This window comes from Thermobia domestica, chromosome 18, assembly GCF_964235325.1.
Source record: "Thermobia domestica chromosome 18, izTheDome1.hap1.1, whole genome shotgun sequence".
In the NCBI taxonomy this organism is placed as follows: domain Eukaryota; kingdom Metazoa; phylum Arthropoda; class Insecta; order Zygentoma; family Lepismatidae; genus Thermobia; species Thermobia domestica.
The window spans coordinates 73,261,030-73,280,214 of record NC_137471.1 but is presented as its reverse complement, the minus strand read 5'-3'; the positions used below and the strand labels follow the sequence as shown (position 1 = coordinate 73,280,214).

The following is a 19,185-nucleotide window of genomic DNA, read 5'->3' as shown; positions in this document are numbered from 1 at the left end:
AATGGATATACCTGTAGTTGGCAACACGTCAGATGTATGGGTTGGCAGTGGTGTCGTGGCGTCCGCAGCGCCGGACCGCTGGTGGTGGTGTGTTAGGTCGGTCTCCATACTACGTCAGGCGCAGTGGAACAGTAGTGTCCAGTGGCTGCAGCAGACGGAGGTAATGTAAAATGGGAGACCTCTCAGATTTTCAAAGAGGGCAAATTGTTGGTGCGCGTTTATGTGGAGTGAGTGTGACGGCAGTGACTACTGTGTTAGATGTGTCGCGTTGGACAGTGTCGTAGGTGATGACGGCCCACACAACACATGGGAAAATCACATCGGAGAAGCGGAACAGTGGGCGGAAGAAAATCATGAGTGACAGGTCACGCCGGATATTAAAGCGCATTGTCACGCAGAACCGTCGTGCCACTGCGGAGGAAGTGACGGAGGAACTCAATCAGCACCTCCCCCACCCTGTTTCGACAATCACAGTCCGCCGCGAATTACATGACATGAACTTACGGGGTCGTGTTGCACGGGCCAAACCGCTCATCAAGGACCATTACGCTTTCGCACGCCGCAAATGGTACCGCGACCATGCAACTTGGACCGTTGAGAACTGGAAACGTGTGATATGGTCGGATGAGTCATCCTTCACCCTATTCCCAATCACGTGTTTATGTGTGGAGAACGCCCAAAGAAGCTTATGATCTGCATTGTCTCCGCCCAACTGTGAAACATGGTGGCGGCTCGGTGATGCTGTGGGCCGCCATATCATGGTTTTCATTGGGTCCTGTGGTCACTTAGCGGACGAATCACTGCCAACGATTATGTCGCAATTTTAGGAGACCACTTGCATCCTATGGTCCGTATGTTGTTCCCGGACAATGGCGCCATCTTCCAGGATGATAATTCACCCATTCACACAGCTGGCGTTGTTGCAGCGTGGTTTGAGGAACATCGGGATGAAGTTCAACACCTCCCCTGGCCCGCCCAATCCCCAGATCTCAACATAATTGAACATCTGTGGTCCGTCTTGGAAACACGACTCCGGCGACGATTTCCACCTCCATCCTCTCTCACAGAACTGGCCGATGCCCTGCACGAGGAATGGTGTAAAATTCCACTTGCTACCATTCACGACCTCTATGCCTCCATCCCACGTCGTATCAAGGCTGTGCTGAAGGCGAAAGGTGGCCCGACACCATATTAATCTGGTAAGTTGCAATTTCGTTAAGGTGTTTCCATTTTTCTGATCACCATCTGTAAGTTCAGAAGTCTAGAAATTATTTCATTTTCATTATCTTACTATTGTTACTAAGTATTCTGCCTTCTGTTAGATCCTTGAGCTAATGAGGCTTAGTTATTTATTTAGATTTAATCCTGGAAATGTTTTTCCCCACGTGTCTCGATCTTCAGCTTCCTCTTTTAAATTCCAATATTTTCTTTTATTCTTCAAATCATCGATCAAATGTATTCTTCTTCTTCTACATATAATATTTAACGTGCCGTTACTACGTGAGAAACGTTATTTATCTATCTTAAATTTTGGAAAACTAGCATGTGTTATCCAGTGTATCGTTTACACTTACTTACGTGATGAAATGCTTTACTGCTCTCAACTAGTCTTCGGCTAGCTGGGGGCTCCGCCTCTGGGGCCCCGCGTTTGCTCGGACTACGGCCTTGTATCTCTTAAATAAACAATTCTATAGGATTTCAAGTTTCATTTCCTAGTTCGACTATCTAAAACATAATATTTTGCATCCCAAGAAAACGCCCGTTTAAATAACATGGGAATTTCTTCATCACCCGTTTAGACCCTTAAAAACTAAAAATATTCAATTTTGGCAGTTTTCTTGTGGGTTAGTCCCAGCAAGCTATAATCATGCCAAATTTCATCATTCTAATCTTGCTAGAAGTGCCTAAACAGTTTCGGAGTAGAAGATGTCTCATATAAATTAAATGGAAAAGATTTTTCTGATTCCCATAAGACCACTCTAAAGTTGAAAAATTTTATTTTTGGTGATTTACCTGGGTAACGCTAACGAAAACGAACAAGCATATCGAATTTCAAGTTTTTATTCTAATTCCAAGTACCTAAAATATGAAATTATAGGTCCAAAAAAGGTCCAAATATAAACATGGAGAATTTCTTCATCTCGTATTTAGATGCCCTAAAAATTAAAAATATTCACTTTTGACAATTTTTCTATTGGTTAATTCCGAAAAACTACAATCACTCCAAATTTAATCATTGTAGCCCTACAGGAAGTGCCCAATAGATAATTTTGGGCTGTAGAAGATGTCCCATATAAATAACATGGGGAAGATTTTTCAATTGCCCATGAAACCACTCTAAAGTTAGAAATTTTTATTATTGATGATTTATTTTTTATTTAGGTAATGATAACAAAAAAGTAGAATAATACCGAATTTCAAGTGGTTATTCCAATTCCAAGTATCTAAAATACGAGAGATTATAGATTAAAAAAAAAACGCCCATTTAAATAACATGAGGAATTTCTTCATCCACCCTTTAGACCTTCTAAAACTTAAAAAATATTCACTTTTGGCAATTTTTCTGTGGGTTAGTTCTGAGAAGGTATAATCATGCCAAATTTCAATTCTCCACGTCAACCGGAAGTACCCGGTCAGTCAGTGAGTCAGTTCATGTAGTTTTATATATCTAGTTAGGATATAATCGGCATCGAGATCGTTATTATTCATCTCAGCGACCCCGGAAACTATGAGTTCGGCACTAATATTCGGCGTCTTGGGTATTTATAATTTGTTTTATGCATAGAGTTTGACCTCTCCGTAATTTCTCCCCGGTGCCGAGAATAGAAAAAAGTGGGCTTCGTAGACGATTAGACCTAATGAAAATCTGCCCGTGGATCAGATTTGGTGGTTTTCAATCTATGTTTTTATGCAAAAAAAAAAAAAAAAAAAAGAAAAAAGCCGACAACACACACACAGCCAGATACACAAAAACACATTATTTTATTCTTAAGATGCAAATTCGTTTTTTTTTAAAAAAAAAAATAAGAACAATTTGCCTACACTGAAAAATAAATCAGTAAAAACAATCTAATTGAAGTTCCAGTTTATTTCGAAAAAAAAATCTTCATAATTTTTAAATCGATGGATTGAAAAATAAAGACTGCGTGGGTACTTAACCAACAAGCCATTATTTGACGCAGACTAGTATGGAGCCCAAACGACTGGTGCGATTGTAAAAAATTCCGTCATTTTGGTTCTTTTTCCATTTTTCATATATATTTCCTTATAACACAGTTGATATATGGCCTCGGACTTTTGGTATATATATGCTAACAGAGACGAATAATAAATAGAAGTGAATAATTGTGAAATTACATTTTTTGTGCTCTCCCACCGGGACCATGTGCACCAAAGGCACACAGGCTAGCGACTAACTAGTAAGAGGGAATATTTTATATATAAGAAAATAAATTCGATATAAAAAAAAAATAAACTTACCCACACGAAGTTTGAACCTCTGAAACGATTCTTTGTTGATTTGATCCAAGATGGTCATTAGTGCCACTGCAAAATCTACAAGAACTAACACAATATGTTCTTGTCTACTGGCATCCTGCTAGGAAAGAAAAAATATTAATAAAAATTAATATCCTCAACAGATATAAACGTCAAATATAGTAGTTTATTCTATTGTGCGTGGTAGCTGAATTGACGTTTGTCCGTAAACACTGCTCTCACGTTGAACAAGTTCGCTTACAGCGACAAAATATCAATGCGCTGAGATGTGGAAGATCGATTTGGTCGCCACCTGTACGTTATTAGTGAAACCAGAAACTTGTCAACAGGCCATACTATTCTTCTGCTAATAGCAAGTTTCGCACTAGAGGTCTGTCAGTGGAATGTCGTAAGAGCTAATTGTTTTCCCACAAACGTCAATTCGGCTGTTTATAGTCAACAACACCCACCAGTAGTGTTGTTGACGTCTCGTCTCTAAAAAATTGTCTCGTTTTCGAGACGATAACTTTCTCGAATTTCGTGAGCACCATTGGTTCATCTAAGTCATAGGTCTTAAATACTGTTTTAGTGTTACTTGCTTTATAGCATAAAAACTATAGGTTGATAAAGTAATTGAACGAACACTATGAAGAGAATTTATCAATGTTTGGAGATACAAAAGTTATTACACAATATACTCTAATAATAAATATGCTTTAAATGTTATTATATCACCTATGGTAAATTTTAGTACCGCGGAAGGATTTTGATCACTTCTAGATGGATTTTTTTAAAAAATAATCAAGGTATAAATTTCGTAGATTAATTTACAAAACGAAAACGGGAAAAATTTCAAGAGTAGGCAAGAAAAGCGAGAATCAAGACAATACGAGAGAGAACTCTTTCAGAATCGAGATGAGACAAAAAAAAAAAAAAAAAAAAAAACTTTTTCAGAATCGAGATGAGACAAGAACTCTTTCTGTATCGAGACGAGGCGACAAAACCTTATTTTTCATATCGTCTGGTCGCCAACACTATCCACCAGTCAACGCCTTACTAAAATGGAAATTAGAAAGATAAATCTGAAACGCAATAACTCCTACTAATGACTTAGAAAACGAAGAATTCTAATTTTACACATTGTAAACTGGTAGGTTTGTAACTTACCTATCTTGCCTTTTAGTACAGCGTGCCGCAGGTAATATTACGGTTACCGTTTTTTTTTTTTTTTTTTAATATGAACATTTTGAACACGTTGAAACACAGAGTTTCATTTCAGTCAAGGGATTAAAATTCAAGAGGTTTGTCATGTACTACTATTTATTAGGACCACGCTGGTGGAGCTTACAATTTCGCAATGCCAATACAGTGTTCGTACGTCCGTTATTCCACGAAAGCGAATTCTTGGATTTTGTTCTTGCAATAATAGACAGCTAGAGCAATTCTCTCGGGCGAGTTCGTTAATGGGGTCAATCCATTAACATCTTAACGGATAATGGTGACTAATATTGGCTTTGACGGTAAAAAACTGAATTTTAAAAAATCGCTTCTGTTCAAGAATTATTGTGTGGAGTAAGGGAGGGGCGGACTAACAACACAATCTTACGAGCCGTACCAGCCGTGTACGACCAGTCGCATGACCAATCGTTCGACTGGTCACACGATTGATTAGTCGACGAGCCAGTTTTGGAGCTTGTGACCAGTCGTGTGACCAGTTGATCAACCGAATGAAAACAAAAGGACAAATAGTTTACTTCAGTAGCAAAGATTGTGTCGAGTAGTGAAGAGCTCCTTACTTTGCTCCTTACAAGAAAGAAAAAAGCGTAAAGTTAGCACTCTTTCTTAGTACCTAGGCTAAGCAAAAGACAATATTACAAACTCCTTGATGATTTTTTCCTTGAAGATCAAACTCCTTGATGATGAAAAAATTCAAGTTTCAAAATCCTGCGGTACTTCCGCAACAGTTCTTACAGAGGGAGTCTGGTTGCGGGCATATAATTTGAAGTACTCAGCAACTACCTCTATAAAAATTGTTACGGTAGTACCGAAGGATTCCGAAACATGGATTTTTGGATAGGGAACATACTAGTTCCTAAGTGAAGTCTTGACCCGACTACCGTAGGTCCCATAGTTTTTTTTTCTTTTTTTTTTTGGCTATGGACCTTCAACGTTCAATTTTTCATGATTTCGGCAGTCTATAACTCCGAAAGGAAGCATTTTTTCCACCCAATTTGGTCTATACTTTTTGTCTTATCTTGGTGTCAGGATTCACCTCCCAAACGTTGTCGGTGTTGTTTTGAAACACCCTGTATATATATATATTGTGTTCGAGAAAATAAAATATTTTAGTTTAACGTTTCGCGACTATGTCCTTTAGGCCAAGGGAGACGGATGATTAACGCAAGCGAATGATGATGGAATAATTGGTGGAATGAGAATGTGGGAAGAAACGGGAGAATCCCGAGAAAACCCACGAACATGATTTTGTCTATCACAAACTTACTAGATCTGGGAAAGAACCAGGGACCCCACACATCAGATATAAGCACTTTACCATTGATCCAACACCCACTCTCTTACATTGGGTTCAAAATTTGTTGAATAGATTAAAAGAAGTGCAAAGGAAACATGTGAAAAAGTAGCTTAATTGTATTTGTTATAGTGATTTTCTTGTTCTGTCTTCTTACGCAGCTTTAAAAGACCGAAAATGAATGGAAATGTTTGAGTTTTACATCGCACGGTTATGCCGTGTAGGCAAAAGGAGACGGTGATGATGAGAAATGAATGAAATGGTGGAATTAAGAAAGTGGGAGGAAACGGGAGAACCCCGAGAAAACACACGAGCACAGTGTTTGTCCACCACAAAGTTCACTTGGTGCGAGCTGGGAGCGAACCAAGGACTCCATGGATCAGAGGTGAACGCTCTATCATTGAGCCACCGCGGCTTTAAAAGAACGAATTTTAAAAAATGAATGACAAGAAAAGCAGTGAAATTTTTTAAAATTATTGAATGGCGGCTCTTGTAGGAAGTCAATCGGTAAAGATTTAAAATCCTATTGCTACACAACTAAACGGAAGAAAGCTTATCTAATTCTTCTTTTTACGATGCAGCGATAAAATTTCTCTCAAAAAGTCACGACTGAAATTACTATGATTTTACTATATAACCTATTAACACAATGAAATTACTATATGAATACCGGAATTACTGAACAATGTCCTGGGCATTCGCTTGATTAATTGGTGGCTTAAGATTCTTCATTAAGCTCACCCACACTTAAAAAAAAAATGAACAACATAAAGACAATGAAACATATCAAATATGTAGAAAATAAACAAAGTGGTATCTACAAAATGTTATTAAATAAACAAGTAACTATTTTCAAAAGTCTTCTTTAGACACTTAATTTGGATGCACAACTTACGATGTCATCATTACTGGGCATCCAAATATACACTATACGAAAAGTCTTGAAAACAGTTCGTTAGTTCATGTGATAGCATTTTGTAGAGTCTGTATTGCTTGCTTACTATACTGTTTGGCTATTTTTCAATGTTCCTAAGTTATTTCCTAAAATTATACAGGGTGTTTCAAAACAACACCGACAACGTTTGGGAGGTGATTCCTTACACAAAGATATGACAAAAAGTATAGACCAATCTGGGTGCACAAATGCTTCCTTTCGGCTGCCAAAAACGTGAAAAAGAGAAGTTTAAAGGTTTATTAAACTTCATGGGACCTACCGTAGTCGGGTCAAGACTTTACTTAGGAACTAGTACATGCTCTTTCCAAATATCCATGCTTCAGAATCCTGCGATCCTTCCGCATCAATTTTTAAAGAGGTAATTGGCGAGTACTTCAAATTATACGCCCGTAGCCAAATTTCCTCTATAAAAATTGTTGCACGAGTAACTTAGGATTCTGAAACAAGTATTTTTGGATAGCGTACATATTAGTTTCTCAGTGAAATCTTGACCCGACTAAGGTAGGTCCCATACTATTTGAGCTATGTACCTTTAAAGTTCATTTTTTTTCGTGTTTTTGGCAGCCCATAATTCCGAAATGACAAATTTCTGCACCCAGGTAGGTCTATACTTTTTGTCTTATCTCGCTGTCAGGAAACATTTCATGAACGTTGTCAGTGTTGTTTTAAAACACTCTGTATATAAAGTAGGGATGATCATAGCTAAGAACTTGGTCACCTAGGTTAATATAACACATAATCTATTACTTAACCCTTTCGGACCTGGTGGTAACATTTGTGTACATCATATTTTAATATATTTACTCTGGAGGATTCAAAATGGTTGGGTTTCATGCCAGAATTCTTTGAACTCGTCTAAATTACTTTCTGGTGTTTCTCTGGTGCTTTCGTCTGCTGTCAGGAAGCTACTCTCATTTCTTGTAGAGTACTTGCAGAGGCTATCACGATGGAAGAAGCTCAGCCACGTAGGTTGTTTTATTCTTAGCGAAACGAACTATTTGCAATAAATTCTCCTTCTGCTTTAGTGATGTGTTTTGACTTTCTAAACTATGTAGATTAGAATGATATTTTCGATAAATGCCATTTTGTATTTCACATAGGGATTTCAACATTCAAAAAGAAAAGATCTAAATTTCTATTTTTGCCTAATCACGATATGGTTATACAGGATGTTGCTGAAGCTTACTTGGTTGATTAAATTGGGAGCTTTGTGATTTGAAGGTGGAATCCGAATCACCATGGTGTGTTAAAATTTCAAGGGTCTGCCACCGGGAATCGAACCCTGAACCGCGTGCACCAGTGGCGCGTGGGCTAGCCACTAAACTAGCGATGAGGGCAATTGATAAAGGAATTCCACCTTGAAATGAAACAGTTTTACGTCCCACAATTGCGTGCTGTAGGTTCTAGGAGACGCTTTATTACTGAAAGTGAATAGTTTATGAGAAAATAGTGGGATGAAAATATGGAAAGAAACAGGAGAAATCCACAAAACGATATTGTCCACCTCCTACAAATATTCTCTGCGATCCAACCAGGAGATTCTTGCTAGAGAGATCCTTGAGCTCCCAATGAATTACCGCGCTTCCCGAGGGATCATCCTGTACTTAAATAGTTAGAGCCACCGTCTTCGGACCGTAAGACTCAACATCGGACCGTAGGAGCTCAAGTGGCTCGGATCACACGGTAAGCTTTAAGTTCATGTCTCATATCGAAGCTGAAAAGAGACATTATACTCCTAAACAAGATTATTTTTAATAATATGAAAATTATAATGAAATGACAATATTAGAATATATAATTCAACTCTGGCATTTAATTAAATAAGAAAGTATTTTCGATTCTTAGCAGTATGTTGTATTCCACTTATACGTACTAAACATCCGGCTTTTATTTCTTTTCAAAGGCCATCGTTTCGGAGTGTTGGAAAGAAGGCATTGATAGGGTTACGATCCCGGAAATCCAGAGAAGCTTGCAGTCACAGATCCTTCTTTCTGAATGGAAACTATTTGCTATTCGTGTGACGGACGGACTACTCAACCGCCAACTGTTATGTTAAAAAGAAGCAGCGTTAACTGCAATGCGATGTTCAAGGTCGGAAAACGGGTTTTCCGTAACATTAAATGACTTGAAGTGCATCGTTGCCAACTAGGTTGGGCACAAAATGTTAGGAAGGAAAAAAAAATATTGAAATGGCCTTCGATGATTCATTTTGCCTTACTTTTCTTGGAAATGCTTCTTGTTTTCCACTCAAGCATCAAGGTCATATGAGGTCTTGAAAGATCTCATTTACTCCTGTTATTTATTAAAAAAAGAAGTACGGTCCACTGCACTAAACTTTCTCACCCCAATTTCTTAACCTAAACTAAATTTTATTATTATTATTATTATTATTATTATTATTATTATTATTATTATTATTATTATTATTATTATTATTAAGTATTCAGCCTTTTAGCACAACCAGGGACTAATGAGTTTTTAATATATTTTTCTTTTCTTCTTAATTTTCAGTTTGGACCTGGAAATCTTTCTTCCATGTTTCTCAATTTTCAGCTTTCTTATTTAACTCCCAATATTTTCTTCTATTTTTCAAATCATCGATCATTTGTGCCTTCTTCCTATTCCTCACTTTCCTGCCATCTTTCCTTCTATGGCGGTATTAAGAAGATAATTTCTTCGCAAGATGTGTGCACTCCAACTGGCCTTTGTACAAAGAATGGTGGCTACCCTAGCAGCACAAGATGTGCTAGGCATGTGCCATTTAGGTGTCCCAGATACTTTTTAGGTACCTGGCACTTGGCACATATGATATTCATGAGCTAAGTATGTATCTCAGCTACCTACAGTTTTAGGTACTTGCTACACCTAATTGATATTTGCATCTATGTACCACAAATATAGCATTTATATACCTGGTTCAGTTTCGCACTCTAACAGTCATTTGTTTTTATGTCGTCAAGGTACATATTGTTTCAGATACTCTAACAGCACAAGATGTGCTAGGCATTCGCCATTTAGGTGTTCTATATTCATCTTCCACATTTGATGCATTTGTTGCTTCTTTTTCTATGCGATTGTGTACTAGAAGCAATAACCGCATCAACTTTATTAGATGGCAACTGTCGCCGATCATTTGAAAGTGAATATGGAAGAACCATGAAACAAAGTAAATAGGCACTCCAATCAATTTGATCAATTTGATATAAAATTACATGGCGAGCAGATTTTATCTGATCCCAAACGGTTATAATCGGATATAAGCGGCTAATTAGCCGAATGCAAAAGACTTCAATACTTTATCCCTCTACAAGTGACGTTCTCTTCATCGCCTCTGTGCCCAAGTCGGGAGAGCACGCGCCTAGTAATCCAAAAGTTGGTGGTTCGTGCCCACCCTAGGCTAGCCTTTATATTTTTTACTTGTTTAAAGTGTTGTTTAGACTCACCTTAATGTAAACATATTACGCATATAGGCGATTTAATATATTTTGGGGGAGTAGTACGGCATGGGGAACATACCTAGACAAGCTAGGCACGTTCCCCAGGTACATGTCAGGCATACGCCTAGGGGCGGACATAGACTGTGACTATTATTTGCCATCCATGTGGTTTCTTTCTCAGAAGTATATAAGGCACATACTGGACACATTCCCATGTACCTTAGGGAACATGATAGGCATATGCCTGCTATGTATTTGTGCTGTTATTGTAGAAGCGTCTTCGTTTGTTACTCTTTCTGTCTATTTTATCTTCTCCATCTTCCTCCAACACCACATTTCGAAGCTCTAATATTTCTTCTCTAATTTCTGTAGTGTCCAAGTCTCTGAACCATAAAGTACAATGCTTCATATATAACAGTTGACCAATTTCTTCCTCACTCCAATACTAAGGCTGCTAGTTAAAAGTGTTTTCTTGTTCAATGCTTCTTTGGCTATGGTAATTCTCGTTATTTTGTTATGCTGCAATTATTTCTGAAACATTTATTTGTTTGATTTAATGTTGATTTAATTTAAGTTTAGCGTCCCTTGCAGCACCGAGGCTATATAAGACGAGGACCTACATTTTTAACGTGAGATCCGGACTACATGAGCTCCAGCCTGGAATCGAACCCGAGTCTCCCATGCCAAAGGAGCGTATGCTAACTGCTAAACCACGAAGGAGCTCACATTTAGTTGTAAAATAAGAACAAAATTATAATTACGTTTTAGGGAAATTCATACGAACAAAACTCATCATTGAAAGTAAATTATCTCTTCTAAATATTTTAAGTAAAAAAATGAATTGTGCCACGTCTCAGGGCTATTAATGGAATATTTCCCAAACAACAAGAAATCTTTCGGCCATTCGGCGCGTGTCCTTACAACCCGTGCTTTTATACAATCTATCTTTTGTTGTACTTGCAAGCGATACTTTAGATCCTTCGCAAAGCGTCATAGCATTACTGGCCGTTCATTAGCAATTGACTTGCCGCCAGCGTAAACGCTTGCGTCAAGCTTGAAGAGAACACTAAATGAAAGGCTGTCTCCATGTAACTTTGTTACTGGAATCCAGCTTGCGGCAAGCTTGCACGTTCTCCAATCAAGCGAGATGCAAGCTTGCCAACTTCCAACGCAAGCTTACAGCAAGCTGTTTGCAAGTTTGCAGGTTGCATATGAAATAGCAATAGAATCTCATGCGTCATGTTTGAGGAAATTATCAAATAACAATATTAATAAAAATAAAATAACTAGGTCTATAAAGTGCAGGGTTCTATGGATGAAGGTCCCAGCAAGCCGGAGGCTAGTTTATCTACAAAATAAACACACGTTTTGAAGTCAAGTACACTATATGCCTTATTTTCCTATTCTTAAGCCTGCCGATCTATCAATTATTGGATTGTTATGAGTTTTACGTCTGATTAAGAGACAATATCCCAAACTAATAATAGCGTACTTAGTTCGTATTTACTGAAGTTTTGCCTAATCACTCAGAATCAACTTCACATACCATTTATGTTTTTTCCACGTAGTTTTATCTACAATAATTCTGAAATTATGTATACCGAATTATTAATAGGATTGTTATATTCCTGGTCATCAATCTTCAAATTTCGATATCTGAATTCAGACGTTCAGAAACGACCAAGATCTCGTTGGGACCTTTCTCCCTTATCACTGAGAGAAACGAAGTATGAGGGGAGGGGAAGAACTCTACAACTTATGAATTATATATATGTCGTTTATCTGAAGAGATTTGATTATCATTCCTGCTATTGAGGACTGCTAATATGATAAAAAAAATAGTAGTAACTATTGGGTAGGAAACCTTGGTTAAATACACACAAATTATACTATATACATGAAAAAATAAAACAATTGAAACTATTTTGAGTTAAGACAGTATTATTCTGCAAGTACGATGAAATTCTATGTACGCCACTGGTGGTTTGTATGTGTCTGTTATGTAATATCAGCTAAGTAAGGTGCTTATGTATTTAAGGAGCGAAGTGGAAAGGGCTAAAATGATTATAAGTTAACTGCAGATATAAATGCCAGTGCAGCTAAATACGCCAAGTGTTCAGTGCTGGGACGTTTCCGACTAAATCTGCTGGAATGCACCTCCAATATGTGCCACAGGCTAGGACAAATACGATTTGACAAATACTCTAGGAGATAGGTCTGAGACCGTCACGCCGTGCAATGTTGTTTGGTTCGGGAAGGTTCCATGGAAGGACGTTATTATTTCAATAGAGATAAGAATCCGTTATTAATACCGTGCTAACACAGAACATTGTCGATTGTTTACAGCAATGTACGCCTTATTTCATGTTCGTCCAGGAACACTTTGTTTTATAACTGTAATTTCAGTATTTGCGACTCCATGGCTACTAACTCAATACCAAGCATCATGCAGCGAAATACGCCTGGGCTTGTGCAGCACTAACTACAGTAGTCAAAGATGTTTTCATTTGTTCTACATGTTCCATTTAATATCGATGTAGTCTTTTTAAGTCACAGTACAGTGACAATGTTTATTTATCTTCTTATGGGCTAAAGTGTGGAACTTCATTTCAACTTTGTACATTATAGTTTTTACAATTTATCTTTTTATTTTCATCTTCCACTTTGGTCACTCTATTTTCTGCATCAGCCATGTTGTGTAGTAATATTTGAGTTTGTATATACAGACGACGTAAACAGTTGCAAGATTTATTAAAGATTTCTAGTAGTATCCTAGATTTGGCGTAATTACCTGCACGTGTTGGTAAATACGCCAATTTGTAATACTTTTTTTCTTTTACCTTGGGTACAACACCAAGGCATCATTGCCACATTTTCTCTACACGCGGAAAAGAGTATATACTTTCCAATGCACGTGTGTTATTCTTTGCGTTTCATGAAAATTACGGCCGTAAAAAATCCAACACCCTTAACGTGATGTATTTACCAGCACCTACCTTATAGGTAGTTTTTTTTTCTTTCTTTTTAAGGTTCTTCGTTGGCATAGAATTATAGATTGCTACTGTTTCGATTGAAGCTGTTACCTTCCTGATTCGGTTCACAGCACGTTTTTCTATTTTCATTGTTCTTTGTAGAGTCAATTAGGGTCAGTGGCTCAGTAATACATAGAATGTTGATGTTTTGTTCAATGGATTCGTGTTTCATTTCCAGTCAGTATTGATTTCAGACAATTTGTCCCGAGAGAAATTTCAATAAAGTAGTACTCTAAAAGTATTGGTAATCGTTATTAAGCACTATCGAAGATTTGGGGGGAAAATTTTGCAGCTCCAGAAGAAATTTTTCCCCCGCGGGACACCCCCTGAAATTATTACGGTTCCAGTACTCAGCTTTTCGGAAACAAAAGTTAAAGAAAATGTCAATATATACCAAATCAGGATTGCTCCATGAGACGAGACAAAACATTCATGTCACATTTTTGACACGAGACAATACCATATATGTCACATTTTTGACACGAGATACCCTCAATTCCTTCCTCAAGGGCAACCTTTATTCCATTATTTTAACTCAGCAATTCTCGACAAGAACTCTCATCCCGACTTTCTTGCCACCTTATTATGAACATCAGTATTGCCAAGTGTGGAGACATGACCGTAAACGTACGTTTTCGCTACCTGTAGGGGTTGGATATTGTAAATTGGTAAGAAACAAGGTTTACAAATAATATTTCTTGAATGCAAGTAAAGTGAAATTAACCGTCATATTATAGATATTAATTGATCAACGTCACTTGCTTCACGTTATCGGAACAAATTTTAATTGTACCTGAGCTACCAACCCTGGTTGCGAACAGTTCAGATTCGAACTTCCGAAAAGAAAGAAAATGCCGTAGATTTTGAGTTGGTTGTAACGAATTTTCTCTGTTGAGTTAAGTTGATTTTAGTTTAGCGTCCCTTTCAACAGCGAGGCTATATGAGACGTGGACCTACAGATTAACGTGGAATCCGAAGTGCTGAATGATTCTGAAGGAAAGAAGAGAAACAAAATGGGACCAGATCTTATTCAGTTCAATTTGTTATATTTTTTTCATGAAGACACAAGAAAGTCTGTTGAATATTTGATAACGAACCAGCACATGCATCTCTCCAACCAAAGTTATTTTCAAAGTTTGCTTGTTCTTCACGAGATTCGAATCCAGAGCTACTGGAAAAGTGCTCTCTGTAAAATATAAAAACATACCTTTCAATGCATTCAGAAAAGAACATAATGGACAGAAATATCAGCATGTATAAAGGATTTCTGGTGAGTGAAAATACTATAAACATTGTGTTATTTTATGTAGAGAAATTATGTAGTTATGTAGTATCTTCATTTATAAATTACGATATTATATTCGGTATTATTGTTTAAATTTAAATTTTCCGTAGAGACTTTTCGGTAAAAAGAAGAGACATTTTAACTTACTTGTAAGGACCTAACGTCCAGAAGGTATAACGTCGTTGGCTTCCTGCGCTTGTATCTGCTCGTCAGTGGGGGTGTGGTAAGGGGATAGCCAATCACCACTGGTCAATCACCGCGCTCAGCAAGCCATAAGTAACCAAGCTGGCAACTCCCCATAAACGTCACTACAACTTTTCGCGGGAAGCCAACGACGTTATACCTTCTGTACTATAGTTAAAGTATTATTGGCAACAGTGATCAAAATACGCCTCATTACCACAGAGAGAAAATTTGCTCAGTTACCTCTGCTTCTCATATAGCCTTCATGGAGTCCCGATCTAATTCTTGTACCAATGCCCTTTGTGGTATGATCAGGGAATGCATGTCCAAAATATGCCAGAAATTTGATTAATTGAAATATGTTGTTTATGTTTGACTGCATTTACGCGTATTGACTGCGCTAGCCACTATAAAATCTCATACAAAATATGTAGATGAAATATTTTGTGTCATGAAAATGTTTAAAGCTATGATTGATATGGAATAAGCTATTACCTGACCAGCGAACGAGTGCGGGCGGTCGATTTTGGAACTAAAATAAAAGCAGCAGTGTTTTTAACCGGATTACTTGTATTACTTGTATTTACGCGTATTGACTGCGCTAGCCATTATAAAATCTCATACAAAATATGTAGATGAAATATTTTGTGTCATGAAAATGTTTAAAGCTATGATTGATATGGAATAAGCTATTACCTGACCAGCGAACGAGTGCGGGCGGCCGATTTTGGAACTAAAATAAAAGCAGCAGTGTTTTTAACCGGATTACTTGTAATCAATCTATCACAGTTCTTTTTGTCCTGTTCGTAATAAACCATAATATATATATATATATATATATATATATAGATAGATAGATAGATAGATAGATAGATAGATAGATAGATAGATATAGATATATTGGGATCAGTCTTACCCCTCCCCCCAATGTTGAAGACAGATTTGCGCTACTCTTTAGTACTAAGCAGAGTCTCACTGCTGGAGATTTTAACTAGCACAATTTGTCTCAAAGTTGATTTTAACTAATTAATTAAATGCTTCTTGATTTTTAAATTCCAAAATGTTGCAACACACCGTATGGGACTGCGCCAATTGGGAAGCACTGATTTACCCTACTAATTTGAATGTGCTGACATCTAAACGAGTTCTGATGGAACTAAAACAAGATTCCTTCAATAAATGATTCCTCGATCGTAATCTCTAATCCGTTTCCGCTCCATGAGATCTAATAAAGGAACAGGAAAATAATTAAATTTCCCACTTCGGGTTTCGAAACGATTGCCCACGGCCTGAGACACGCTGAAGAAACGAGACGGAACAACTCTTCCACTAGAAACATATGAACTTTTGGGAGACGAGACACCAGTTCCATGGAATCTTTCAGAGAGAATAGACCCTACAGTCTAGACACTTGTCTTGTAGACAACCTTATAGATAAAGGCGATAATAGATCTTATTCTTAAGATACTGAATCCATGTACAGCCAGTGTTCGTAGATTTCCTTACGAAAATTTCTCTCTACTGACACAAAATTTTCCCTTTTCTTATCAGATTTTCCCTACTTTCTTGAATATTTAATTCCTATGATACATGTTATGTGATAAGGTTAATTTAGTATATTAAAGGAAGTGCCAATTGTTTAATTCATTGGTTTTCGCTTCTATTTTTGAAGCATAAATATACACCTAGCCAACAGGTGAAAATTATGCTATTTTGAACACACACACACACTCAAATTATTGCTATTGTATTGATTTATTTCTGAAGAAAAAATAAATTTAATCATTTATATTGGTCAATCAATCAGCGCGAGAATTTCCCTGGATTTTGAATTTTTATCGGAAAATGTCCTTTCTCTCTTATTGTTAAATTTACACATGAAATTTCACTAGATTAGAGAAATTTCCCTCAGACTACGAACACTGTGTACAGCAGGACCTCGATAACTCGAAGGTGAAGGGAATAGAAAAAATTCGAGTTATCGAGTTTTTCGAGTAATCAAGGTTCGGGTTATCAAGATGGCCAAAACAAAAATTTGAGATACCGACGTTCCGCATTGCTCATTAAAAGTGACGTTATAATCTTTATAACTCGAAGTTTTATTTGTTCAGCCTCTAGAACTCGAAGTCGTGAAAATTCCTTAAGATGACTAGTAAAAATAAAATACTGTACAGACGTGTTCAAATTATTAGACTCAACATTCAATTCCTGAATATTTTACTGTTCTTACAATATTACGTGAGAAAATACGTTCGAACCTAGTCCAAATTACTGATTTGTAACTCTGTCCTAATTTCTAGTGGGTGTGGCATATGCTTTTCAATATCAATAAAACAAATGCGTACGTAACATTCAAATATAATTACTATAAAGTGTTCATATCCAAATTGGAAACAAAAAAATGAAATGGAATACTTACAAAAAAAAATCTCTCTCATACAAACATTAATATTTCTTATGAAATCCTTTGTTCTTTATTAAGTCTTTTATCCTTTGTGGCATCCTATGTACAAATTTAGCACATTTTGACTTCAATTTAGCATTGTGGTACCACAAATTGTTGATCTCCTTGATTAATTGAAGTTTGGTTCTAATGTGCTTCTTCTCTAGCTTCTCTTTCATGAAGCTCCAAAAGTTTTCAATCGGGTTCATATCAGGACTAGTGCCTGGCCACGGAGGAACACTAATTTCGTTGTCCTCGAAGAATTTTGTCACAGGTTTGGCTCGATGGCATGGGGCTCTATCATGCACAAAGATGAATTGTACATCAAACCAGAGTGCAGTCTGGGAAAGCAGTTCTTCTTGAAGAACTTGTAGGTATTGGTCGTGCTTCATTGTCCTCTTTACTATATACGGTCTTACTTGCGCGAAGAAAAAGATCACACTCCAGACCATGACTGAAGTAGGATGTTTCACGGTTTATTAAAGACGTTCCAACGTGAATTCCTCCCAGATCAACGTCGCACATATTGTGAACATTCATCAGACACAAAGATCCATGATTCATCTCTGAAACATACTATTTTCCAATCGTCAGCAGTCCAATATTCTAGGTCTCGTGATAGCTTTGGTCATACTTTCCAATCCTATTTTGGTTCTTGTTCATCTCAACAGAGATTCTATTCACAGATTTTTGTTCTATCCCAACTCTACTAGCAATGTATTGCCGTGTATATCTTATTTCCACCAGAAGTATAATGTTAACTTCCATTTTACGCGGAGAAAGGTCTTTTGCTTTTCCCATTATACTAAAATTACTGGACTACACAGAATAAAAGATTGATACACGAAACACGTCACGATCATTTTAAACTGGCCCATTCGAACTCAGTATTGCTTTTAGAAACTATGTTCCGGGGGGCACACTTCGTATTTCGGGAGCACTGCTGGTACTATTCTATTTATTATTATATTATAGACATATTATTTTGGTCTCCTCCGGGGGGAACACTCTCAGAGCTCCGGGAGGGCAGTGCCCCCTAAAACATGTCTGGAAGAAACACTGTTCGAACTGTTGAACGCTTTGAATGTCGTTAACAGTTGTCGTTAACTTCTTACGACAGCAACCACAAAACTTCAGACTGTAATTTGTTGATGGGAACCACAATAGCTATCTACAACTGAAACACCACTTTCAGAATTCCCCCTCCCCTCACTAATACCATCTTGTGTTCAACGATGATATCACCACTTCAACTGTACAGTAAACAAATGAAGGATCCTATATTGGTAGTTTAGCCATTCAATTAAATGTTCAAGAACTCTAAAATTAGAACTCCTGCATCAATTTTGCATTTTTCGAGCGTGAGTCTAATAATTTGAACACGTCTGTACATGTATTGTTTTGGAGAGGGGGCTTTCATATCTAGACATGAGTATAACACAATTACAGTACAGATTAGCAACAATAACAATTACGTAAAAGCATAGAGCTATATAGCTTCGAGTTATTGAGGTCGCATCAAGAGAAATTCGAATTATAGAGGTAAACTTTAACTTGTAGAGGTTCGCAAATACAAAAGTTCGAGCTATCGATGTTTTTAAACATGAGTATGAAACCCTTAAAATTCGACTTACCGTGGTTGTAATTTTTAAACATTCGACTTATAGAGATTATTTTAACATAGAGTGTTATGGAGAGTCGCGTTATCAAGAAATTCAAGCTATCGAGGTCCAGCTATGTAACCAGTGGCGTAACTTGAACTTTTCCAAGGAGGATGTATCAATATTTTGTACCCCTTAGAAAAAATATGAAATTTACCCCCTACAAAATTTGAAACCGTAAC

General features: G+C 37.2%; 1 protein-coding gene across 1 annotated transcript in view; it reads right to left on the bottom strand.

Moving 5' to 3' along the window:
• The window catches only part of Ac76E (adenylate cyclase type 2 Ac76E), a gene marked incomplete in the record, with an annotated part of 460,518 nt that overhangs the window by 98,849 nt on the left and 342,484 nt on the right, over nt 1-19,185 (bottom strand). Inside the window, 1 exon segment of the mRNA XM_081745497.1 lies at nt 3,481-3,598. Coding sequence (XP_081601623.1) covers nt 3,481-3,598 — 118 coding nt within the window.